Source organism: Oryx dammah, unplaced genomic scaffold (genome assembly GCF_014754425.2).
Source record: "Oryx dammah isolate SB20612 unplaced genomic scaffold, SCBI_Odam_1.1 HiC_scaffold_10, whole genome shotgun sequence".
NCBI classification, from domain to species: domain Eukaryota; kingdom Metazoa; phylum Chordata; class Mammalia; order Artiodactyla; family Bovidae; genus Oryx; species Oryx dammah.
In genome coordinates this window covers 51,986,215-52,013,967 of record NW_024070194.1, presented here as the reverse complement: position 1 = coordinate 52,013,967, position 27,753 = coordinate 51,986,215, and the positions used below count along the sequence as shown (strand labels likewise).

General features: G+C 39.2%; 1 protein-coding gene across 1 annotated transcript in view; it reads right to left on the bottom strand.

The window, feature by feature from the left end:
* The window catches only part of CUBN (cubilin), a 263,097-nt gene that overhangs the window by 86,148 nt on the left and 149,196 nt on the right, over positions 1-27,753 (bottom strand). Inside the window, exons 35-41 of the mRNA XM_040248967.1 lie at positions 26,297-26,425; positions 25,184-25,316; positions 11,766-11,971; positions 10,700-10,884; positions 8,518-8,710; positions 7,136-7,333; positions 1,061-1,207 (exon numbers count right to left, since the gene is read on the bottom strand). Of these exons, the coding sequence (XP_040104901.1) occupies positions 1,061-1,207; positions 7,136-7,333; positions 8,518-8,710; positions 10,700-10,884; positions 11,766-11,971; positions 25,184-25,316; positions 26,297-26,425 (1,191 nt within the window). The remainder of the gene's footprint in view (positions 1-1,060; positions 1,208-7,135; positions 7,334-8,517; positions 8,711-10,699; positions 10,885-11,765; positions 11,972-25,183; positions 25,317-26,296; positions 26,426-27,753) is intronic.

Sequence of the window (27,753 nt, the reverse complement as noted above, 5' to 3'; positions counted from 1 at the left end):
ATTTATTTTCAATTGCTCCCTACTCTCTAATAACCATACATAATTGTGGGGAAAATGCTCATGTTTAATGTCTAGATTGATAATCTACTTTAAAATTTTGTTTTTCAGTTACAAATATGGGGATCTTCCAACACTGCACATTCTGTAGGCTACTTCTTTAACTTGAATCCAGTTTGGGTTGAAAATGATGGTTGGACTTCACATTTTGTCAAGTGTTCAAATTCTTGAGCATACTTGACACGACAGCCTCCCATATCCTGTGCATCTTCTTGGACTCACCAAATTCATATTTTAAGAGCAGCAAACTCCTCCTGCCAACCTTTAAATGAATCATTTCAACCAAGGGATTTACAACGATTTCTCCTATATTACTTTGACTGGCTATTTCTTAAACTGAGGATAACTCTGACTTATTGCTCCTCTGCGGTGTTATGGATATGCACTGTCTTCTGGTTCCAGCCATCACCTGGGCTGAAATATTGTTTGAGACATCTTCCTCTTAGACTTACTATGGAGAGAAGATGCCCCACCCAGAAAACTGAAGGCGGAGGTCCTTCTGTACAGTGTGACCAGTTTTTTTGTTGTTTGTTTTTTTGATCAGGACTTAGTACATGACGGAGAAGGCGATGGCACCCCACTCCAGGACTCTTGCCTGGAAAATCCCACGGATGGAGGAGCCTGGGGGGCTGCAGTCCATGGGGTCGCTGAGAGTTGGACATGACTCAGTGACTTCACTTTCACTTTTCACTTTCATGCTTTGGAGAAGGAAATGGCAACCCACTCCAGTGCTCTTGCCTGGAGAATCCTGGGGACAGCGGAGCCTGGTGGGCTGCCGTCTATAGGGTCGCAAAGAGTCGGACACGACTGAAGCGACTTAGCAGCAGCAGCAGTACATAACATCAGGATAACGCCTCCTCCCCAGAGGCTAGGCAGAGACTTGTGCATTCTGACTTACAATCTGTGTCTTGGCATTGAAAACGAGCAGAGTATGTTAGAGAGACAGCAAGAGATAGGCGAGGTGAGATGAAATGAATTAGAACAAATTAAGAGAATATATTACTCTTGTGAAAGGACGCATTAAAGCCTGCCCCAGTTACACTGATGTCCGAGGTGAAGTGGATCACCAGGTACTCTCCAGTTGACCGGATGGGTCCGGGGACCTCCCTGCCGCAGAGAACGGCCAGCTCCTGGGCCATGCTGTTGTCTCCTATGACCAAGGAAAGGAAATGTCAGTGTGACCACATGCTGTCTTATGAGTCACCTCCACAACTTATTTACAAAACAGAAAGAGAGAAACAGATGTAGAAAACAAATTTATGGTTACCATAGGGGAGGGGAGAAGAATAAATTGGGAGATTGGGATTAACATATATACACTACTATATATAAAACAGATAACCAATAAACATCTATTATTAATACATAGCAAAGGGAATTCTACTCAATACTCTGTAATTACCCACACGGGGAAAGAATCTTAAACAGAGTGAATACACATATATGGATAACTGATTCACTTTACTGTATACCTGAAACAAATACAACATTGCAAATCAACTGTACTCCAATGAAAAACTTTTAAAAAGAGTCGGCTCCACCACCAGTGCAACCCAGGAGAAGCACCTCATACATTATTCTCAAAACACCCTCATTCCTAGGAGACAACGAGATTATCAGATACAGGTACACTCCAGGGGTTACGTCATTGTGGTTTGTAGTGGGGCTGCCTGCCTTTTTCTTTACACTTTTTAATAATGACTTCTTTGCCAGTTCCACTGCCTTTTCAAACACTGGTTGACAGTTCTTCCTGGAACTAAAACTCAAAACAAGAGGAGGTGGGATTGGGAAGTAATTGAAGACCAGTGCTGATGTGCGCATTAGACACTAAACTAAGCTATTCTGACTGCTGAAGGTCAAGTATCCAAAAATCAAAAAGTCTGATTCTTCATCTCCAGATCCAATGCCACTGTTCTAAGGTCATTTGCCCAGAAGTGTGCCTTCACCTGCAGAGCGTTTTTCTTTTCCCTTTTCATTTCTTGGCTGCTCATTGTTCTGCCATTAAAAGAACACACTTCTGTCCTCGTGCAGAAGATGAAAAAAAAGCTAGTGTCAGCAAGTGTGCACTCCAGAAACACCAGTGAGGACTGGGTCACCCCATGGCCCTTTTCCCTTTGGCTTCTCTCAATTTTAAATGTTGATCAAAACAGCTGTTTCAGTTAAAGCCTGAATGGAGCAAAGGGGATTATAACAGACTTGGATGCTTTGACTGGGAAAATACATTGCTTTTTTTCCCCTAAGGCATAGAATTAATGATTTCAAACTTAAAAATACATAAAATAGAATGTAAGTCATGAGGAAATTGACCCTTTCACTCAAATAGCAAAATGATTCTTTTTTGACATTGACTACAACCTAAAACTCACACTAGCTAGCTAGTTTAGAAAACAAGTTCCCGAATGTAGTGGCACAGCTATAAATACCTGGCATTCTTATAGGAGTTCTGACTTCTGGTAACTATGCATTATTTTATCATTCAGAAGTTTATCTGTAATTCCTCTTGCATTTTTATCTTCATTATGCTAGTTTGCTATATATTTCAGCCCAAATCTGTTGACTTAATTTCTAATTATCTGCATCAGAAAATTTTGAAGCTTTATTTCACAAGTGTATATTTTATCTTTCAATGAGACTGAGTTGGGTCTATTGATTTTCATTTTTTTTTAAGGAAAGAATAAAAAAAAGGAGGAAAGATGATACTTCCTCTGGGCAATGTGCTTAGAGGAGACTGTTGATAGGAAAAAGGTAGAAAGTTATGGCTTACCATCTAAACACGTTTATATGATTGACCTGAGTCTTCACCTACTGCCCAGCAGGAAAGCAAAGATGCTCTGCCATTTGATTTTTCCTCACTATAAATAGCAGGGGGTGGTCTATGGTTGAGGGGATACAGGAGACACAAAAATGCACATTAGACACCTGTGGGCCAATAGCAAATATGTTTGTTTGGTCCAAAAAAATGCTATGAAGCATTTTTCGTCAATTGCCAAAATTTAATAACTAGGAAATTAATAGAAAATTCTATGCTTCTTGCATCTTTTGGGAAATAAAACCCATAATGCCGAGCCTGCACTCCTAGTTCAGTTCAGTTCAGTCACTCAGTCGTGTCCGACTCTTTGTGACCCAGTGAACTGCAGCATACCAGGCCTCCCTATCCACCACCAACTGCTGGAGTCTACACAAACCCATGTCCATTGAGTCGGTGACACCATCCAACCATCTTGTCCTCTGTTTTCCCCTTCTCCTCCTGCCCTCAATCTTTCCTAGCATCAATATCTTTTCAAAGAGTCAGTTCTTTGCATCAGGTGGCCAAAGTAGTGGAGTTTCAGCTTCAGCATCAGTCCTTCCAATGAATATTCAGGACTCATTTCCTTTAGGATGGACTGGTTGGATATCCTTGCAGTCCAAGGGACTTTCAAGAGTCTTCTCCAATACCACAATTCAAAAGCATCAGTTCTTTGGCTCTCAGCTTTCTTTATAGTCCAACTCTCACATCCATACATGACTACTGGAAAAACCATAGCTTTGACTAGATGGACATTTGGCGGCAAAGTAATGTCTCTGCTTTTTAATATGCTGTCTAGGTTGGTCATAACTTTTCTTCCAAGGAGTAATAGTCTTTTAATTTCATGGCTGCAGTCACCATCTGTAGTGATTTTGGAGCCCCCAAAAATAAACTTTGTTACTGTTTCCACTGTTTCCCCATCTATTTTTCATAAAGTGATTATACCAGATGCCATGATCTTAGTTTTCTGAATGTTGAGTGTTAAACCAACTTTTTCACTCTCCTCTTTCACTTTCATCAAGAGGCTCTTTAGTTCTTCTTAGATTTCTGCCATAAGGGTGGTATCACCACATATCTGAAGTTATTGACATTTCTCCAGGCAATCTTGATTCCAGCTTGTGCTTCATCCAGCCCAGCGTTTCTCATGATGTACTCTGCATATGAGGTAAATAAGCAGGGTGGCAATTACAGCCTTGACGTACTCCTTTCCAAATTTGGAACCAGTCTGTTGTTTCATGTCCAGTTCTAACTGTTGCTTCCTGACCTGCATACAGATTTCTCAGGAGGCAGGTCAGATGGTCTGGTATTCCCATCTCTTTCAGAATTTTCCACAGTTTGTGTTGATCCACACAATCAAAGGCTTTGGCATAGTCAAGAAAGCAGAATTAGATGTTTTTCTGGAACCCTCTTACTTTTTTGATGATCCAACGGATGTTGGCAATTTAATCTCTGGTTCTTCTGCCTTTTCTAAATCCAGCTTGAACTTCTGGAAGTTCACAGTTCACGTACTTTTGAAGCCTGGCTTGGAGAATTTTGAGCATTACTTTACTAGCATGTGAGATGAGTGCAATTGTGCAGTAGTTTGAACATTCTTTGGCATTGCCTTTCTTTAGGACTGGAAAGAAAACTGACCTTTTGCAATCCTGTGGCCACTGCTGAGTTTTCCAAATTTGCTGGTACATTGAGTACAGCACTTTCACAACATCAATTTTTAGGACTGGAAATAGCTCAGCTAGAATTCCATTACCTCCCCTAGCTTTGTTTGTAGTGATGCTTCCTAAGGCCCACTTGACTTTGCATTTTAGGTTAGTGATCATAACATTGTGATTATCTGGGTCATGAAGATCTGTTTTTGTATAGTTCCTCTGTGTATTCTTGCCACCTCTTCTTAATATCTTCAGCTCCTGTTAGGTCCATACCATTTCTGTCCTTTATTGTGCCCATCTTTGCATGAAATGTTCCCTTGGTATCTCTAATTTTCTTAAAGAGATCTCTAGTCTTTCCCATTCTATTGTTTTCCTCTATTTCTTAGCATTGATCACTGAGGAAGGCTTTCTTATCTCTCCTTGCTATTCTTTGGAACTCTGCATTCAAATGGGTATACCTTTCCTTTTCTCCTGTGCTTTTCACCTCTCTTCTTTTCACAGCTATCTGTAAGGCCTCCTCAGACAGCCATTTTGCTTTTTTCATTTCTTTTTCTTGGAGATGATCTTGATCCCTGTCTCCTGTACAATGTCATGAACCTCTATCCATAGTTGTTCAGGTACTCTGTCCATCAGATCTAATCCCTTGAATCTATTTCTCACTTCCACTGTATAATAGTAAGGGATTTGATTTAGTCATACCTGAATGGTCTAGTGGTTTTCCCTACTTTCTTCAATTTAAGTCTGAATTTGGCAATAAGGAGTTCATGATCTGAGCCACAGTCAGCTCCTGGTCTTGTTTTTGCTGACTGTATAGAGCTTCTCCATCTTTGGCTGCAAAGAATATAATCAATCTGATTTCGGTGTTGACCATCTGGTGATGTCCATGTGTAGAGTCTTCTCTTGTGTTGTTGGAAGAGGGTGTTTGCTATGACCAGTGTGTTCTCTTGGCAGAACTCTATTACCCTTTGCCCTGCTTCATTCTGTACTCCAAGGCCAAATTTGCCTGTTACTCCAGGTGTTTCTTGACTTTCTACTTTTGCATTCCAGTCCCCTATCATGAAAAGGACATCTTTTGGGGGTGTTAGCTCTAGAAGGTCTTGTAGGTCTTCATAGAATTCTTCAACTTTAGCTTCTTCAGCATTACTAGCCAGGGCATAGACTTGAATTACTGTGATAGTGAATGGTTTGCCTTGGAAACAAACAGAGATCATTCTGTCATTTTTGAGCTTGCATTCAGGTACTCCATTTTGCACTCTCTTGTTGACCATGATGGCTACTCCATTTCTTCTAAGGGATTCTTGCCCACAGTAGTAGATATAATGGGGGCAAAATTCAAGAAGACGTCAAAGACCTCAGAAATAAAAATAAAATATTTTAGAGCAATCTTTCAAAAATGGAATGAAATGTAAGGTGAATAAAATACTGCAGTTTTAAGTGAAGACAGGATCTGCCTCTGTACTTGCCCAATCCTGTCCTACTCTCCTCACCCTGATCTTGACGTTAACTGAAGACAGATCTAGAACCCATCTGAGAGTCTCTAGTTTAGTTGATCTGGGGTGGGCCACTGAATGTGCATCACTAACAAGTTCCCAAGTGATGTTGACGCTGCTGGTCTGGGGACCAAACAGTAAGAAACACTGACAAGAGGACATGGCCTCCCTCTTCTCCTCTATTCCACGCAGATCGCAAAGTTACAACTCTGTACATCTTTCACTAAAGCATTAGTCACACCTCTCATTCCCTGTCTAGCATTACTACAAAGAAAAGACGAAAACTATTAGCTCTTCATGTTACCCATTCTGGGGGCTTTCCTGGTAGCTCAGCTGGTAAAGAATCTGCCTACAAAGTGGGAAACCTAGGTTCAGTCCCTGGGTTGAGAAGATCCTCTCTAGAAGGGAAAGGTTCCCCACTCCAGTATCCTGTCCTGGAGGATTCCATAGACTGTATGGACCATGGGGTCACAAAGAGTTGGACACAACTGAGTGAATTTCATTTTTCAACCCATTCTAGCCAGAGATTCAGTAGACATGGAAAACTGAATACATTGAAATTATAAGTACTTTTCATACTTGTATCTTAAAGCCATAGATATAACACATCAAGATTGATTTCCATAGCCTTTAAATGAGAAAGCAGTACAACCTGGAAACTCAGATTATAATTTCCTTCTTAAACCAGATGTAATGTTTCCTAATACTCTCCCTGACATAGTGTGTAGTGTGTGAATTATCTTGCTATGGCAATTTAATATTTTCCTTATGTTCTGTAGTTGTTATTGTTGTTGTTCAGTTGCTAAGTTGTGCCGGACTCTTTGCGACCCTATGGACTGTAGCACACCAGGCTCCTCTGTCCATAGGATTCTTCAGGCAAGAATACTGGGGTGGGTTGCCATTTACTTCTCCAGGGCATCTTCCTGGACCAGAGATCGAACCTGCATCTCCTGCACTGGCAGGCTGATTCTTTACCACTGAAGCACCAGGGAAGCCTGTGTTCTGCATAAATGTAGCCAATTCCAGTATCTCATGATTCCACACAAACTGGATGAAGGCAGTAAACAAGTATGATTATAACTGAATGTAACTAAATATGTGCCAGGGTTGAAACGAGGTAGTTTTTTGCTTTATTTTACTTTGTAAATGTTTCTCACCATCTCTTATCACAAGTTTATCATAGCTGCATGTGCTATGAGATTCAATGTCCAGGAAAAGGATGTTGAGCTCCACAGTAGAATCTGGAGCCTGGATGAGCCACATACAATTGGCGCCATTACTGTAGCTTTCAGGCCAGCCTGGGGAGTAGAGAAAGACTGGAGTATCTCCTGTCTGCAGGAACCCACCACAAGCACCTGCAGAATGAAAAGCAACAGCTTTGAAACAGTGCTGGTAGAAAAGAAGGTAGCATTTTAACTTTAAAACCACAATCCTATACTGAAACAACCAAATTCAAACAATTTTCTCAAAGAAATTTATAAATATTTTTACACTAATTCAGATGCTGTGATTTTCATAATTTTTTAAGAAAAATACATTGTATTCTACTCTTTTCACTATCATTTTGCCACTTCACCCAGTTATCAAGTGTCTATTTTTTGTTAAGCATAAAGTAAGCCCATTTGTTGTAGTCGTTCAGTTGCTTAACAGTCTCCCAAAACACAGCTTACTGAGGGAATCTAACATATCTTTAAAGTAGGAAAATAAAATAAAAGCTTACAATTTAGGCCACCTTTACCTTGAAACATGACAGTTTACCACCTGCTAAGTACCAAGCAAAGCATTTCTGAAGGCACACTCATAATAACAGAGGAAAAATAAAGGATATTTAATCAGAGGAAAATATTTCTATCAGTTGATCTTTACCTATTGTGTGTGTGTGCCTAGGTATTTGCAGCCCAAACTTGCAGAGATCTCTAAAGTGATCTCTAGAAAGTATAACTGTAATGTCTTGTGGATATCAAACTCTCAATTATCAGGACCTCCCTGGTGGTCCAGCAGCTAAGACTACTACCAGTGCAGGGGACCTGGGTTCAATACCTGGTCAGGGAACTAGATTCACATACCCAACTTAAAAAAAAAGATCCCACATGCCACCACTAAAGATCCCATGAGCCACAACCAACAAAGATGGACAGTCCTATGTGCTGCAAGTAAGACCTGGAGCAGCCAAATTAATTAATTAATTAAAATAAATGTTTTTCTAAGCCCCTAATTATTATGAAAATATAATGGGAAACCAGCACTTTTTGGAATAAACATGTAATCTTTATGTATTTATGAGATTAAAAGAACACCTGAACATACTGAGGAAGGGTTTTGAGACTGCAATTATTATTATTCATTTGTGTATTTGGCCTTTAGTGTTCTTGCCGGGAGAATCCCAGGGACAGGGGAGCCTGGTGGGCTGCCGTCTATGGGGTCACACAGAGTCCGACATGACTGAAGTGACTTAGCAGCAGCAGTAGGAATCTTGGAGATATCAATCTACACATATCAGCTCCTATAAAGAATACCATTTATTACCACACAGACAGACCTGTTGCAATGGTAGGTAAAGGTCCAACAGAGGCATTCATTGCAAACCACTCCAAAAGGAATCCTCTCCCTGAGATAGAAGAATCAGAAGAAAACTGAAATGTCAGAGAACGTCCAGTGGAGCTGAAAGAGTCAGTTTGGGTACCACAGTAGGTTCCAACCAGTCGAGAGTGAATGCCAGCCCCATCGTAAATCTGCATGGAAAAGACAGAGAACAAAGCACTGGACTTAGGGAATTGCCTCCATTTTCTTCATAAATAGAAAGTCAAAAGGATAACCTATTAAAATTTTATCAGAAATAAGCAAACATTACATATAAGTTTAGAAAAGAAGGTATAATGAAATACAAAATATGATTACAATTAAATGTGTTTTAAAATTATTTCTCATTCCTGCAGAATTACATTAATAAACATGCTCCATGTGCTGTAGCTCACTATACAATTTACAGTAAAGTTTGTGGGTAGAAAAGTAACAACCAAGATAGTTGCACAACAGTGCTTACTGAATGTGCTTTGGGGCCTCAAAGGGAAGAATTGGGAAGAAAGGGGAAAGTAACAAGAAAAAGGACAAGTTTCATGAGAGAAAGTTGACAGGTGTCCTGAAGGAGCTCACTTGTCCACAGGTAAGTAAAGAAACAGTTTCTTTCCAAAGAAGTAAAGAAGCAGAATTGGCAACAACAGAAGAATCACAGCTTGCATGTGTTCAGCATACTCAAAGCTCAAGAAATCTCTTTCATTTGGTTCAAAATGTTAGATTACCTAGTTAGAGATTTATTTTGTGACAATTTCCAAATACATAGTCTTGAGCACGTTTTAGTTTTCTGCACCCATGAATGGATGCTATCCAATTACACTTTACATCCTTCCCTCCATCTTGTAAATAATTTGAATAAATTTGTTATGTGTTACTATAAATTTCTTAATTGAAGCTGTTATATAAGTTCAGATTTCAAATTATCTGATAATTCTGTCCAACATACTGAGCATCTATCAAGTACTGGATCGTATGTGAAGCATTGTGGGCCTAAAATGAATAAGATGGCATCTTGGCCTTCAAGATTCTGATAGTAAAAAAGTCAAATCCATAGAAGCAGGAAATAGAGTGTGGTTGCCAGGAGATGGGTGAGTGGGAAATAGGGAGCTGGTCAAATGGTAGAAAGTTTCAGTAATGCAAGATTAATAATTCTAAAGATGTAAAGTAGAGCAATGTGACTATAGCTAATAACAGTTCGTTGTAACACTTTACATGTGCTAACAGGGCAGATCTTATATGTTCTCATCATATCAAAAATAAAGAACATGGTAATTGATGTGATGTATGTGTCAACTAGCTTGATTGTGATTATTATTTTATAGTGTGTACATATATGAAAAGACCCAATTGTACATCTTAAATATACACAGTATTTATTTATCAAATATATCTCAATAAAGCTGGATGAAAAGTAACCTGATAGTGCTTCGGGAATTGGTACAGTAGCCAATGTCTGAATGGCAATGATCACCACAACTTTTATACTTAAATATAAGTACTTATACTTATTTTTAAATGATTGTTCAAATTTTTAACACTCTAACATAAGAATGAACAGGGTCAGTTCAGTAATGGGATATAAAATAGGATAAATACTTAATTAAGATAAATATACATGCTTAGACAAGCCCACGGAGAAGGCAATGGCGACCCACTCCAGTACTCTTGCCTGGAAAATCCCATGGGTGGAGGAGCCTGGCAGGCTGCAGTCCATGGGGTCACTAAGAGTTGGGCACGACTGAGTGACTTCACTTTCACTTTTCACTTTCATGCATTGGAGAAGGAAATGGCAACCCACTCCAGTGTTCTTGCCTGGAGAATCCTAGGGATGGGGGAGCCTGGTGGGCTGCCGTCTATGGGGTCCCACAGAGTCGGACACAACTGAAGCGACTTAGCAGCAGCAGCAGCAGCAGACAGGCCCAACAAAAAAATTACAATAATGCTGAAAAAAGTTAGCTACAGAATCAAAACTAACAAATATAATACCAGAATTACCATTGTTTGGGTAACCTAGCGGGGTTATTCATGGTGCAGGGTAGACCATCCGCTATGATTTGCAAATGCTTGAATAGACAATAACTTGTATTTATCACTGCCAATAGCAATTCACCAAAATGTATAAACATCAATTGCTCTTAAAAACTCACCTTCAGTTTGTCATAATAGCAGTTAAGTGTGCCCTCCATGTCCATCTCCAAGATTCTGGCATGAATAACCTGAGATTCTTCCACATTCACTATCCATTGGTAATTGGAGTTGTGGGGGTAATTTCCAGGCCACAAGGGAGAGGCAATTTTCCCATGAGTTCCCACAATGTTATCATTGCCAAATACTAGGAAGGAAAACAGGGTAGTAAATCAGACCTACTTAGAACGGCTTTTTAATCAAATGAAAGAAACAAAAGGTAAGGGATGTTGAAAAGGATGAACTTTTAATTGACTGCAATTTCTTTTCTCAAAACTGAAAGAAATACTGCTTCCCTTGTGGTTTCTCTGCTATCTATTAATTCCTTGGAGAAGAGTTGATATTGTGAATGGAATTCCATCTCCCTGGAAGGCTCCTCAGTGTGAAAACAAGCAATAGCTTCTCATGTAAAATGGGTTCCCAGACCCCAGGGGACCTGGAGACAAGGGAAGGGGCATTACCAGCCCTGTTCTATAATTTTGGTTTATTTTATTTTGTCTTACAAAAGAATGAAACATATGTTTTAAAATTATAAAAGAGAAACTGACATTTTGAATCACCTGTAGAATAACTCATTATGAAAAAAGCTGAGTTAGAAAATAAAAATATTTCATACTTTATCTTATTAGAAAAATATCCTGTTGTTATAATATCTGAGCACTTAGGAGTATCCTAAAGTAATACTAAATGTTTTTAATTAGAAGACTATAGAGTTTATGGCATCAAATGAAACACATGTGACTGAAACCAAAATATAATTTTAAAAAAACTCTCTTAACACACTATCATAAAAAAGTTTAATTTAAAATTAGGCAGACACTAGAGCTTAAAAGAATGTTAGAGTTACTGAGAACGTTCTCTCTGGCTCTTTATGAGCCATTCATATATAATTTAGTTTTTCTAACACATTATAAAGTAATTCCACAGAGACAATAAACAAATTGTTCTTAATGCATTACTGAAACCACTGCTATCCTTCCTAGTTTGTAGGACACCTTCTGGAAGCCATCACTAAAACAACCAACTCACTGCTGGCAAATGCAGCCTGAAAGCCCACGCCACTGCCCGAGCCGTCGGAGACAAATCTGATCCACAGGATGTGCCCGACAGCAGATGAATAATTGAGGGGGAGCGTGTTTCCACAGTATCGTCCCACCAGGCGCCCAGTGGCGCTCCCTTCCCGGATCTCCACAAAATCTCTGCTGCAGTCCTGAGACTCCTCCAACTGGAAGGCTCTGATTGGAAAAAAAAAAAAAAATTAGGGGTTAAATTGATCAAATAAATTTGGGGATTCTCCTCAGTTACTTGCTGAGTTGACCTGTTCACTTGTCAAATTTTTTTCTTTAACTTCAATCAAGTGTCTTTTAGCTAACTCAAAACATTTATTTTACTCACTTAACAATGCAGATGAAAAATCTTACATAGCCAAATGAATCCATCAATTTGTAAGATATGTAAATTTTAATCGGGTTAAACTCATAATGGTTTAAGATGAAAAGATCTTGGAACAATTTGTCATACACACACACACACACACACAGATTAAAAGAGAAAATTAGATCAAAAAATACACAAAGGAAGAATCAATGTTTTCTGCACAAATGCAGAAAAGTGTTTGATAAAACTGAAGATTCATTCATCATAAAAACTCTAGAAAATTAGAAATAGAGGGAAATTTTCTCACTGGATGAGAGCTACCCACCAAATATCTATAGCAAATATACTTAGAGGTTAAAGTTTTTAAACATTTCTTTTAAATAAGAAATAACACAGGAAAGCCTGCTCTCATCACTTTGTTGCACGATATACTGAAGGGTTCTTCAGGGCAGTAATTCAGGGAAAGGGAAAATGGCTGTAAGAACTGGAAGGCAAGTGCTACCAACCAATGTTTAAGAGCACTCGCTTATTCATACATATCCACCAAGTGCCTTTTCTAGGCACTGAAGATAGAGAAGCACACAAGATGCAGAACTTTTGACATTCTAGAAAATGGAATGGCTGCTGGATAAGATAATAGGCAAAAATTAATACGGTTTCCTTAAACCAGCAAACAAAAATTTAGGGACTGTACCTAAGTCAACATTCATACAACAAATACTTGTCTCTCTATTATATTGGGACATTGGGACAAGATAATGAAGAAAATAACGTTCCTTCCTTTGGGAAACTTATATTCTAGAAGTAGATAATAAATAAAGAAATAGAAATACTGTGAGGCAGTGATAAATTCTAGGAGGAAAAAGTGTAGTCATTAAGGAAGGTTATTTTAGGTAAGGTAGTCAGGGTACATCCATAATTTTTAAACAGATGCCATTTTTAATAGCAATAAAAAATAAGATGCCTAGGAATAAATGTAACAAAATATCTATAGGACCTTCATAGAAAAAATATAAACTTTTAGTGAAGGATCTAAAAGGAGACTGGATAAATGGAGGCCGTCTATGGGGTCGCACAGAGTCGGACACGACTGAAGTGACTTAGCAGCAGCAGCAGCATTCCAAATTTAATATGAAAAGTCTTTATATAAAGATTCTTCCAAAATCAATCTATAAATTTAGTACAATTTCAGAAAAATCAGTAAGCATTACTGCACTTATGTAAAGAATAAAACAGAAAGCAATATTATATAGTGTGTATGGAGACAGGTGTATGGCATCACCGACTCAATGGACATGAGTTTGAGTAAACTCTGGGAGTTGGTGATGGACAGGGAGGCTTGGTATGCTGCAGTCCATGGGGTCGCAAAGAGTTAGACACAACTGAGTGACTGAACTGAACTGATATATATACATAAAATATACATATAATAAAAGTATATAAACTTGCATAGAGGTGATAAATATAAAATTGAAAATACCAGTTATCTCTGTGATGAGAAGGTATGGGAATATGGATGGGGAACTTTTGCTGCCCCGTAATATTTTATTCATGTAAAATTATTTTTTAAATAAGAAGGTAATTTAATGGTTTTTTAAAAAGTAAATGAAGTGAGTGCACACTATTCTTTTTTCAGAAGTAATTAATTTTTGCTGAGGACAAGATAAAGAGAAGAAGAAAGAATGGCTTAGCAAGATTAAAGAAACTGTTGAACTTCCCTGGTAGTCCAGTGGCTAAGACTCTGCACTCCTGATGTGTGAGACTCAGGTTTGATCCCTGGTCAGGGAATTAGATCCCACATGCTTCAACTAAGGGTTCACATGCCAAAACTAAAAAAGATGCACGCCACACTGAGACCCAGTGCGGTCAAATAAAAATAAATTAATTTTTTTTAAAGGAAGAAAAGAAATTGTTGGGAAGGGGGAAAAGGTCTCCAGAAGAGAAAACTTACTTCCCTGCTGTGTATCAAGTACTGCTCAACGTGAGCAGGATTTCCCGTGACGCCGGTAAGCCAGCGCCCTTCAGGGCCTCTGTCTCAACTAACAGTTTAGGATGCTTCAGGAACAGCTGACTAGCCTGGAGTTACTGGGACCTCATGCCCCACTAAGGGATTAAATGTATCAGGCACACCTCTGAGGCTTCATTGTCAGCCAGAGGACAGGAGCAAACTGGTCAGCTCCGCTCCATTAACAGCTTGCTAAGCCAGATGTTAGCGTTGGTAGGTCTCCAGCAGGACAGTGAGTCTGTGCCTCTCAATAATCCCATCAAGGTGGGTTATTACCGTGTAGATCACTTGGGTCTACATTTCAGGCTGTTTTCACAGACTTCCCTGGTGGCTCAGTGGTAAAGAATTTGCCAGTCAACGCAGGAGACTCATGTTGGGAGGATCTCCTGGAAAAGGAAACGGCAACCTACTCCACTATTCTTGCTTGGGAGATCCCATGGACAGAGAAACCTGGCGGGCTACAGTCCACGGGGTTGCAAAAGAGTCGACACAACTTAGCAACTAAACAAGTGACGTAACTGAGTAGCAGGAAAAAAACAGGAAAGATCCACATCAGGCTAAATGAACCACACATTTGTCTTGTCTCCACTGTCTTCCTTGACAGTTTAATGCTTCATGAGACAGTTCATATCTACAATCTATCTCAATCACCAACTGACAGGTGGTGATGGACAGGGAAGCCTGGCGTGCTGCACTCCATGGGGTTGCAAAGAGTCAAACTCGACATGACTGAGAGATTGAACTGAACTGAACAATCAGTTTTGGCAAATAATTGTTCTGAATCTATCCTTAGGATGGTTGTCAAGTTAGGCTCTTAAATTCAGGCTCAGTTTTATTGCCCATAATGTTATTAACAATGTAAAATATGCTAAAATTGCATTCTGATTCTCATAAAAAAGAAAAGGTGATGATTTTTCTCTACAGGTGATTTACCAAAAACAGAAAGTGATTAGTCACTCAGTTATGTTTTTGAAACCCCTTAGACTGTCGCCCATTAGGCTCCTCTGTCTGTGGAATTCTCCAGGCAAGAATACTGGAGTGGGTAGCCATTCTCTTCTCCAAGGGAATCTTCCCAACCCAGGGACTGAACCCTGGTCTCCTGCATTGAAGGAAGATTCTTTATGGTCTGAGCCACCAGAGAAACCTAATTAACACAAAATTGCCCCTAAATCTTTTCTAGTGAAAATGTTGCATGTGGTCCAGCAGCATTAGCATCACCTCAGAGCTTGTTTGAAATGAAGCATCAGGTCCCACCAACTGAATCAGAATGTGAATTTTAATAAGATCCCAGATGATCAACATGCACATTAAAGTCTGACCCAAGGGTCCAGAAAATCACTAAGTGCTTGGTTTTTCTGTTTTTGTACCAGACTCGTGTAATCCAATGCTAAATGTCACAAAAGGCTTTTCATTAGAAACAATGGTAGGATATCTGTTAGAATCAAATTTAACTTTTAAAAAAGTTTTATTGTTCTTGGAAGTTTCTGGTTTAGGCCAGTTCATTTTATAAGCAAACCTATCTTCCTTCCAAAATTTTGGCTCAGGTCTGCTAGTAAAAATATGATGTGGAACAAAAATAGTATGATCTCTGTTTCTCATTATCTCATTTCGATTTTTGAACCAAGATCAATCACATTGTAAAAGGACTCTGCCAGCATAAAATACACTTTCTGCTAATTCCTTTAAATATCTGTTTTAATAAAAAAATTCTTTGGGGGTTTTATTTTCCCCTTCCTTTTGTGTTACAGATTCAACCATAATTCCTCCAGTTCTTTTCCCTACTCAATTTCACCACAGTATCCACAATCCAAACCCCATGTTTTAGAACTTGACATATTCCATATGCTTCTCCCCCACCCTAGGGGAATGCCTCCAAGTGCCCATCTGGATATAGTTTAGACCAGGGCAGAAATAACTCGGAGGCCTTGCCATAAAGCCCTTCTCATTATCATCTGCATAAAGAGGAATATCTTGTATTCCACAAATTATACTTTAAAAATAAAACTCAAGCAAGGAAGACAAAATAATCAAAATTAACTTCTCATGGATAAGAAGAAAAAAAGATGAAGCATTGGATTTGTTTATACAATAATCAGGATTTACTGTCTATTAAAGAATAAAATGGATGAAACTTGCTTTTTGTGTTTATCTTCTGTCCTCTTGGGGGAGAGCTCAGTGTTGTCCATTTAATTTTTTGAACTGCCAAACAAGAGACTTTAGAAATGGCAGGGTGAGAGAATTAACATTCATTGAACATCAGGCATGCATCAGCCCTGTGCTGTACATTTAAAATTTAACATATCTAATCATAACTATGGCCCTATATGGATAAGATTATCCCCAAAGATGATATGAATCTCTCTAGGTTTTAAACAAATAGCTTCCTGACATTAACTTCTTAGTAACTTAACAAAAAATGGGATCTTGTCTGTCTTGAACATTCCCAGTACCTGGCCCAGTACCTGATAACTGCTGAACATCGGACTGTTTAAGATTATGAATGTGGTAAGGACAAAGAGGAAAACAACAACAACAACAACAAAGCCCTTTAATTTAGCGATTATGAAGCTTAGTAATCTATGTGAAGGACTTGGGACTTACCATAAGAACGATGTTCACATTTTATTCATCCTTGGCTATAAAGCATCTATTATGAGAGTAAATTGTGCTTTATATATGAAGCATCTAACATATTTGTAACAAATGCTTACCTGTATAAAGTAGGGGCTTAATAAATGTTGAATAAAAAATACATATGTATATATATGGCTGTATGTGTATTCATATGTAATATATATTTATATATATATATTTTTATATTTTTATATATATATATTTTTATATATTTATATATATATATTATATATTTTTATGTATTTATATATATTATATATTTTTATATATATGTACTTATATTTCTTCCCATACAAAACTTTGTGCTTTTTGTAAAGATAAAAGCAAACAAAACCTCTTTCCAATGTGACAACTTAAACTTGCATTGCCTTTCAGGTGCTCAGAGGGTGTCTTTGTTTTGACACAATGCCAGTTGGGCCCTAAAGAGACATTGACTAGTAGGCTAAAAAAAAAGTAACTTGAGATATTTGAACATGGTCCAGTAATAAGACTTCTCTTTCATTGAAAAAAAAACATCCGTTCTCGATGCACAGAATGGCATGTCTAGAAGAGGAGCAAGGTTTTTGGAATAAACAGATCAGTGTCCTCTTCTCTCCACAGTAACTTAGGTATTATATTCTTTTCAAAACAGAATTAGTAATATCAACCAAAGGCCAATAATCTGTGATACAGTAAAACAAAAACCTTTTAGTTTTAAAAACCAGTGTCTTATTACCCAATATTTATTAAGCACCCATTACCAGTGTGGCACTACCAGTGTTACAAGAATTTCTCTACTGATGGATTAAAAAGCCCCATTTCACTTACCATGTCCTTTGCACTATCTACGTCTAGAAAATACATTATTGCTATTTAATTTAACCTAAGATCATCCAGAATGTGGCAGGCTCCTACTGTTGACTGTATGTCCATACTTCATATTTAAAAGGGCTTATAGTTCAATGAGGAACATGAGTGATTTTTCATTAATTTCTGTCAAAATTAATAAAAAGAAACCTCAGTTATAAAGAATGGAGAAACCAGAAGGAACTCTCACATTCCATGATGGTAGCTGAGCCCAACAGGAAGAAGAAAGAAGACTCCTCTCTCTCCTAGCATGGATTCAGCCAATAAAAGCCATGGATTCTGTTCACTGCCCTCCTGGCTTCCTTTTCTCTCTAAAAAAGTGTCGTCCCCCTGCTGTGCAGGGACTTGCAGTAGATCATTGCAGTTGTACATCCTGAACTGCAGTTCTCTGCTGGTCCTGGATAAGCCCATCTTTGCTGGAGGAATGTGTAGCATTCTGTTTATTTCAGATCCACATTTTGGTGGTTCAGTAAGCAAACAGGTAGGGCACCCACAATGCAGCCCATTGTCACTCACTGCTTTTCTCACCAGATCTGGAGTCTGAAGATCCTTCTCCTGGATCTGAGCTCACATTCTCTTTGCATTTGAAGCTCTCTAGGTTTTACTCAGAATCTATTTTAAAGCTTCATCTTTCTGGTCAATGCTTTGCTCTGTATGCAAGTACTCACTTGGCACTTCTGTCTGATTTGAGATCAGACTGTTTCAGTTAAACAGACTAGCCTTTGATCCATTCCTTCGGGAGCAGGGGACATTTCACTGAAACTGTGCCTGTTTTTGTCCAGCCTTCAGCCTATTCCTTTGCAAAGGGCTAGTCTCTGGAAATGTCTAAAAAAGCCTTTGGCCAAGTTCCTCTAGGAACAAGCTATTTCCTCAGAATTGACTGGTATTTTAGGCTTGTGAGCTATTTGAACTGAGATGCTTATGCTGCAAAATGTTTGAAAATTGTTCTTTTACTCTAGAGAAAAACCTCTGAGACATCAGAGCCCAGTTAACTAAAAATTTTGAGAGTACCTTCCAAACAGAGACTCTGGCAAATCTGATGTTTAAAAACGGAAGTCTTTCCTTATGCACATTTCTAACTAAATGGGCCAACCTGACCAAAGGCAATTAGGATCTCAATGATCATTATGATGAACTTTTGAAATTCCCAAAGTTGAAATTTTTTTAGAAACAAAGAGGACTACAATAGCTCAAAATTTCCAGAAATTAGTGGAATGCTTACTTTGATTGGTATTTGGAAGCTTCCCAACATTATCAGGAGTCTAGAATTGCTTCTTTACAAAGTAAAAATTTAAGGAAAACATGAGTAATCAAGAGATAAAATGGCTCCCAGTGCCTCAGGCTCCTCTTCTTCAGCTTCTCTGTCTCAGGCTCTGCCCCTAACATCATCTGGTCTTTCTCTTTTGGCTCTTCATGGGTTAGAGCCCATCTCCAGGGCCATCTTCCTTCTTCCTAGCTATACTGTCTCCTCCTCCTCTGTACTGTCAATTACGCTCATACCAATTCTCTTACCAAGCTTCCCTGTTGAAACTATTCTCATTCGCTTTTCCTCTGAACTTGTTGGAATGTCTGTTTAAAATTAAGCCTTCCAAGAATCCAGAGGCTGAACTGTTAATTTTTGTATTCCCTGAACCAAAGCTGAATTGAGAGCTATAGTCAAAAGTTTTCCCAAAGTAACTGAGGAAACTCACAGATTGCTGGAAATTTTTAATATAATTATTTAAACTTGTCAACCTTACATCAGCTAGTTCTTATGCTGGTCAGTGAAAGCTAGGATCAGCATTGGATGAAAACTACTAATTGGGGGGAATCCTGAAAGGTTTCTAGAATTACAGCTGGGAGGCCAGCCTGCTATCATTATATGATCAGGCTCAGGCAATCCCCAGGAGGCTTCATCACATTGTTCCTGGGGTTTCTCTAAAACCTGCTGATTGGAACAAAATCCAGGCTCACACACAAAAATCTGATGAAACTGTTCATGATTATTATAATCAACTTCACATCATTTTTAAGGAAAATTCTGATATTCTTTTAGATGTTGATTTCACCCAGGTAGCTTTTAACACTATGTTTATTAATGGGCTGAACTGGGCCTTTTCCCTTCTAGTAACAAGGATCAGGATGGATTTAGCTAATGTGTCAAATCAGCTCTCTCCAACTCCAAATGAGTCACCTCAGAGGAAGACTGCCAAAATTCTTAATCTTCAACCCCAGCAAAAGAAGGCTCTTAAGTGAAACCATACCCTACTAGTATCTGCTATTATTGCAGAGCCAGGACACTGGAAAAGAGATTGTTACAAATCTAAGTGCTTAAGACACCTTCAGCCTGAAGCACTTCTTACTGGCCTTCTAACCGGCCTTTCAACATCCTCCCAGTTCTCACTGATGGGGCTCTGAGGAACTACAGGAATTCTTCCTAATCTTCCCTCTTAACTTGTGTGGAGAAACATTTCTTTAGATTAGGAATGGATTTCTTCCAGTCCTAACTGACCCCAGAGCCACACTCTCCGTGCTCAATTACATTACTGTTTTAAAAAAGCCCCTGCCTCAGAGAACAGAAACAGTTCACATAGTGGGGATCTAACGAGTCTCAGGAGGTTCCTATCTCTGAACCAATTCCCTTTTGTTTAAGTTCTTTGGAAGATACATGTGGTTTTCCCTTAGTTCTTCTACCACTACCCATTTGTCAGGTCAAGACATCTTAGAGAAGTGCCATGCTGGAATATTTTTGTCCAAGAAGGGGGAAATAATTCAAGATTCTGACAGGAGTCATCAAAGTAACCAATAAGGGAAATTAGATGACCCTTTGACATCTTCAATCTTCTATCTCTGATGGTTCTAGAGCTGATTCTGGAAATGCTTACCATTTGTCTCTGTTGAATCAGCTACCACCTTCCTTATGGGCAAAATCTCTAACTGATGTTGGCAAAATTCATAACACACCTCCTATGAAGATTCAAGTAGACCCCTCAAAACCTCTTCCCGAAATTAATAAAAAATCTTTAAATACAAATATTCTTCAAGACACAAAAACCCTACTAGGAAACTACAAAGCTCAAGATTTCATTATCCCTAGTACTAGCCTTTGAAGCATTCCCAGTTCACCAGTGACAAAAGCTAAAGGTCAGATTTATCTAGGACCTCCAAAAAATCAACAACACTGTTATCCTTTTCCATTGTGTGGTCCCCAACTTTCACATGATACTGACATCAGTCCAACTAGAAGCAAATTCTTTACTGTAATTGATTCATGCAGTGCATTCTCTAGCATTCTGGTTGATGAAGCTAGTCAATATAGCCTTTACTTGGTAAGAAGAATAACTCACCTGGACAGTAACACCTCAGGGTTTTACTCAGAGTCCTTGGTTCTCAGGAATTGTGAAGGCTGGTCTGGATCATACAAAGTTCTCTAGAGGCTCAACTACTTAGCTGCCACATGTGGGTGATTCGCTTCTTCATGCTGCATCTCAAGCCACACAGGAAAACTGCATCCACTTGCTAAAGCTTTCAGCCTTAAAGGGACCTAAGATCACCAAAGGAAAACTGCAGTCTGCCCAAATCCAGCTTTGATATTTAGGGTATCTGCTATCAGGACAAGGGCTGTACTTAGGTCCAGACAGACTTTGTGGTGTCCTACACTTCCCAAAACCTGAACCTAAGCACAACTATGAAGTTTTCTCTAGCTAGATGATTATTGCTGAAACTGGATTCCAAATTTCTCTCTTATGCCTAAATCTCTGTATGTTTTACTCAACAATAACATCCTCAACCCAATTTTAAGAGGAAATGAGATAACATAACCTTCAAGGCCTTAAAGGCAATTTGATGAACTCACCTGTCCTTGGGCATCCCAATGATCAGATTCTCTTTTCCCTTTTTATACGAAAGGCAAGAGAATGCAACACTGACCCATAGAGTATCACGGCCAGCAACTGGCCCCTGTAGAATGACGATATCCCCCGTGCCTTACAGTCATTACAGTCACTCCTTTTGGTTAAAATCACGAGAAAATTACTGTGAGATTCCTTTCAACCATTTTTGTATATCATGTGGTAGAAGTTCTGAATTCTCATCACATTCAACCCTTCTCAGTCCTTTTGTTAATTGCTCCTCACATAACTCTTTTACATTATAAAGCCCTTAACCCAGCTACTCCTCTCCCTTCCATCACCAACAAAGTCCCTCATGATGCTTAACACTGATGCACCACCTTTGGACTCCTTGTGAAGATCCACAGGAAATTCCACTGGGTAATGCTGGCTTTTCATGGTTCGCTGGTGTTCTCATTTAAAAGGTGACAATGCCAAACATACTAATAGTTCCAGGTATGCTATTATGGGGCTTCCCCGGTGGCTCAGTGGGAAAGAAGCCACCTTCAATGTGAGGGATGCAGGTTCAGTCCCTGGGTCAGGAAGATCCTCTAGAGAAGGAAAGGCAACCCACTCCAGGATTCTTGCCTGGGAAATCCCATGGGTAGAGGAGCCTGGAAGGCTACAGTCCATGTAGTTGCAAAGAGTCAGACACAACTTAGTGACTAAACAACATGCTACCAAGACTCATTTTGCTATCGCTGAGCAGCATCCTTACTTAAGGCTACTTTGGCCCAGACTGAATTATATGCTTTTACATGGGCTTATACTTTAACACTTTAACCGGCTTCCCTGGTGGCTCAGAGGATAAAGGGTCTGCCTGCAGTGCATGAGACCTGGGTTTGATCCCTGAGTCGGGAAGATCCCCTGGAGAAGGAAATGGCAACCCACTCCAGGATTCTTGCCTGGAGAATCCCATGGACAGAGGAGCCTGGCAGGCTACAGTCCACGGGGTTGCAAAGAGTCAGACACAACTGAGCGACTTCACACACACACACACACACACACACACACATACTTTAACCAGGGATAAAACTGCTAATATTTATATTGATAGTAGCTTTTGGAGTAGCTCATAATTTTGGAATACCATGGGAGCAATGTGTCTTTGTTACTAAGCAATATGCCCTCCTTACTTCCAGGGGCAAAAAAGTTTTAAATGCCTCCCCTCAAGTTTAGGAATTATTGGATGTGATACTTTCCCTTGCCACTTTAGCTATTATTAAGATTCTGGGACATTGTGAACCTGACTCTGTAAGCTAAGGAAAATCACTTTGACAATAGTTTTATAAGAAATGCTGCCCTTAAAGGAACCAATAGCAACAAAACTTCTGTCATGGCCCAAAGGGAAAATTAGAAAAACTGGCTAGAGAAGCCCAGAAATTGGCCTCAGAAAAGGGAAAATAAGATTGGAAATTCAATTATTGTTGGTTTGATAAAAAGAGAAAGCTCTGGTTCACATCAAATAACAACCTATTGCTACCAGACACTCTAAAACTCTCACTCCCCACCACTGTGCATGCATTAAACCATTGTTCTACTGACAAGATGATTGCCTTCATGAATCAATATTAGAGAGGAAACATTAACAAGGCTGAGAAAAGTGCCTACCTCACTTGTCCCACTTGTCCAAAGTAGAAATAAGGGAAGCCTGTCTGTGCTGCTCCCAGACATTTTAAATTGCCTAATGGACCATTCAAGCTCTGGCAAATGGATTTTATACAATTTCTTCCTCTAATGGATATAAATATGTTTTAGTCATGGTCTATATGTTTTCACAGTGGACTGAGGCCTTCCAGGCAGACAGGCTGCTCTCTCTTCTGTGGCAAAAGTCCTTTTGAAAACAGGATCCCTACCTGGGGAACTCCTCTCAAACATCACAGTGATTGAGGCAATCACTGTCTACTGGCCAGGTATTCTGACAAGTCTGCTGTTTGACTAGTTTTACAGCACTTCCACTGTGCTTACCACCTTCAATCCTCTGATTTAACTGAACACCAAACAGCATCATTAAGACTTGGCCAAATTTATAGAAGCCTTCCAAACGCTGTGGTCAAAAACATTGCTATCAGTCCTTCTAAATCTTGGATCCTCCTCTTTTGAAACGTATAAACTCTTATCTTTTGAGATAGCCCCAGAATTTCCAATGCACTTGGCTCTCACTTATTTTGACCCACCACTGATAAAAGAGAGATATTCCAATACTGCAAGGGATTAATTGCTGCTATTAAAAGTAACCATGTTTTAATAGCATAATCTTTTCATAGTGTACCTTTGAGAAATGAAGACATTAAGCGTTACATCTTGAAACTTGGAGATTTTGTCTATTGGAAAAGACTCCTCCAGAAGAAGGACATGAGAACTCACTTCATCCTCACTGGAAAGGCTCCTATTAGGTACCTCTAACCAACCCTGTGAAACCAAGCTCTCAGGAATAGACTCTTAGATTCATATGGTTCACCTAAAGAAATCACTGAACCCTGATTGGACCTGCATATCACCTGGTGACCTGAAGCAAAGATTTTCTGGAATTGAAGCAGATGACATCTGATTAGACAGTTCCCCGAGATATCCAGACTAGGCCTGTTAGATGTTTGTTACCAAACCTCTGATGATGACATATGGCTTCAGACAATCTCCAGTGTCTATGATCTTGATATCAAATGCACTTCAGATTAAAAGTACCCGAGCATTCTCCCTCCCACTCCTCCTAGTTATACAAATGTGACCTTAATAGATTTCCAGTCTGTGCACTTTCTCTCTGACATGAGACACTATACCAGGAAAGGTCCTTCTTGACACGGACACACAGAAAACTGCTAAAACTAGAAACCCTGATTCTAGATCAGCAATGCTTTCAGAAAAATATTATGATCAAAAGGGGGAAATGTAAAAAGTTAATAAATAGAATCTCAATTAAATAGAGTCACAAACCAAAAGGGGGCAGTCTCATGCCCTGCAAAAACAGAAGTGTCCAACAGGAAGAAAAAAGACCTCTCTTTCTTCCTGAAGGGCTCAGCCAATGAGAAGAAAGTTTACAATAGCCCTTTAACTTTCTTTTCTTCTCTATAGAAGTGTTCTCCTTCCCTTTCTATACAGGGACTAGCACGTGGCTCACTACGGTTGCAGGCCTCAAACTGCAGTTCTCTGATGATTCCAAATAAACCCATCTTTGTTGGAAAAAATGTCTGACAAAAATACCTATTTTTGTCAGGCCAACAGTTTCAAATACTTCCAAAATCCTTTTCTTGCCAAGAGTAAAAAGAAAAAGTGGATTGCGGTGGAGATAAGGTGTATGAGTAAAGAAGGCTTAATTGAGACATGGATTTCTGCTGGAAGAAAGAATGATAGTGATTCTCTGGAAGAGTCTAAATGTTTCTAAGTGTTTTTTTTTTTTTTTAAAAGATAAAATTAATGTTATCTGAAGATGAGAATTCCAAAAATTAAAACATGCCAAGAGCTCAGGCATGTACTCTTGGTAATGTTAGACAGGACTCTAAAACAATTCATAAGAGAAGTTTAATGCTATTTATAACCTAAACTATGACTAAAACAGAGGAAATATGCAGACTTCCTTGAAGTTCCCACCATATTCTCTTAACAGTTGTTTGGACACATATGCTATTAGTTGTCCATCCTATCAGTAACATAGCTTCCTTCCTGCAGATTCATTCTCACTGAAACAATACACTATTAAAAAAAAAAAAAGGATTTACATAAAAGACAGCTGGAGCTGGTTGCCAGGGGAACTGACGACGTTCCAGACACATTCCACATTAGCAGGATAAACTTCTGGGTAGCCAGGGCTGTTGAAGATGCCTTCAGCCATGTGGAATATCCCACCACAAGCTAGAAGAAAAGAGAAACAAAGTGAGTGGCAGAGTAAATGTCAAATACAAGACACCGTAAGATAGAGAAAGAACACTAGAAGAGCTGTTAGGAGCATCAAAGGATGTGCTATTTTCATTTCATAATAAAAAAAAATCCACGGCATATATAATCATAAGGAAAGATTCTGTAACTTGAAAACTAAAAGCCACTGGGTATGGTGGATTAGAAGGAATCCCTGTAGTTTCTTTTCTAAAAGCCCTTTCTTCCTGTGAACTATAGCTCTATGTAATAAAAGACTCATTTTAATCCTCAGTATTTCTGACCAGGCTGATTTTCATCCCTGGCCTAGAAAAGAAAGCAATATTTCACCATTTCCTTCTCAGGAGAGCACTGAAACCTGCACAGAGCTCCCAGGCATTCTAAGGCTTTTAACAGCTAATAATGAGGAAGCTGACAAGCACAACTATCCTAGCTTACAGCCTCTTATTGGGTGTTCCTCTTTCCCTTCTCCCCATGTGCCATGGTCCATCCTGCATCCCTGAAGACACCCAGCCCTGCCTGAGTGCAGCTGTCAGGCCAGGGAGGCTGAAGCATGGCAGCTGTCCACCGGTTAGAGACACCATTGGACACTGTCCATTAGGGGCTCCCTCAACAAACGTATCAATAAGGAGAACAAGGACACACTGACAAGCAAGTCACCCAAGATCATTCCAACCAATTCTCCCCACTTCCAGTGCTCACCCTGAGCAGCATTAGTCACAATAGTCAAGGTATGGGAGCAAATGTCTGTTAATGGATAAGGAAGATGTGGGACAGAGTTCACAGCTGTTAGAGTTTATAAACATGTTAACCAAATTTGAAAGACAGTAAAATGAGTCACAGAGGTGATCTACGAAACTAGCTCAGAACACAAAACATAAAGGAATCCCAAATAATAAATCAAGGATTCTCTACACATTCCTCTTAACCTAATAGCACCACTTGCTAACATCTCTTACCTGACGTGGATGCAGCATATGTGGCGTGGAAACCACCAAAATTCACTGTAGAATCCGAGACGAACTTCAGCACCAGAGCATTGCTGAAGGAAGTGATAGGATGGGGCAAGGAGGGGCCACAGTATCGGCCTAAATAATGATGACATTGACAAGGAGAATGAATGATGAGATGCCAACGTGTATTCACTAAAATCACAAGAGACCAAAGCAAACAGAAGAAACCACTACTAGAAAACCATTTAGATCAGGGTCAGTGTTTGGGATGATGCCTGATGATTCAAAATAAACTGTGAATACATTTATAAATATGACAAAGACTGTGAGGGGAAGGTAAGAGAAACACAGAGAACTTCCAAATGTAACTGATGCTAAACTCTCCAGGGCAGTAGGCACCTGCACAAAGAAGTGGGCTAATACTTAACAGTAATACACAATAGCTGAGACACTGTGGCTGTCGGAGCCAGAACCCCTGAATTCCCCTCCAGGCTCAGCCACTTACCAGCTCTGTGACATGACTCAAGTTACTCAAGTTCTCTGTGCCTCAGGTTCCCACTTGAAAAACAGGTACATGGATAATGAAATTCTATGTCATAAGGGTATAAGAATTGAGTTACTATTTATAAAGTTCTACTTATAAAGTTTTTTAATAAATAGAACTTTATAAAAATAGTACTATTTATAAAGTTTACTATTATAAAATTCAGAATAGTGCTCAGTGCAAGGTTATATAAGTGTCTGTTAAATAATAAATCCTTGACCATGGTCAAATGCTTACAGACAAAAATCACAAAGAATACAATCAGAAGTCCACAGAAAGCATTTGCCAATTGCCTACTATCATCTCAGGCACTGTTCTGGGTACTGAGAATACAGCCATGAGCAAAACAAAGTCCCTTCTCTGATGTAACCTGTTTTCTACTGCAGGATAAGGGGCTTGAGTGACAATGGTCAAATAGGAGTGACTCATAGAGAACACTTAAATGAGTGAGTGAGTGAAAGTCACTCAGTCATGTCTGATTCTTTGCGAACCCATGGACTGTAGACCACCAGGCTTCTCTGTCCATGGAATTATATGTATATAGATACATGTATACATGCCAGGCTCCTTTGTCCATGGAATTCTCCAGGCCAGAATACTGGAGTGGGTAGCCATTGCCTTCTCCAGGGGATCTTCCCCAAATAACCTGAGATTATTTTGTTTGAGAACATTACAGAAACTATAAGCAACATTCTTTCATTTTACTAGATGTCTTACAAACAGAACTCCATAATATCTGCCTGCCTGCCTGTCAGTCTATCTATCTATTCTGTTCATCCAACCATCCATCCATCTAACCAACCTACCAACCAACCATCCATCCATCCATTCAATATATATATATATATATATTGTGTGTGTGGGGGGGGTCGGTGTGTATGTATTTACCTATCCATTACAGCTATCTATCTATCCATCC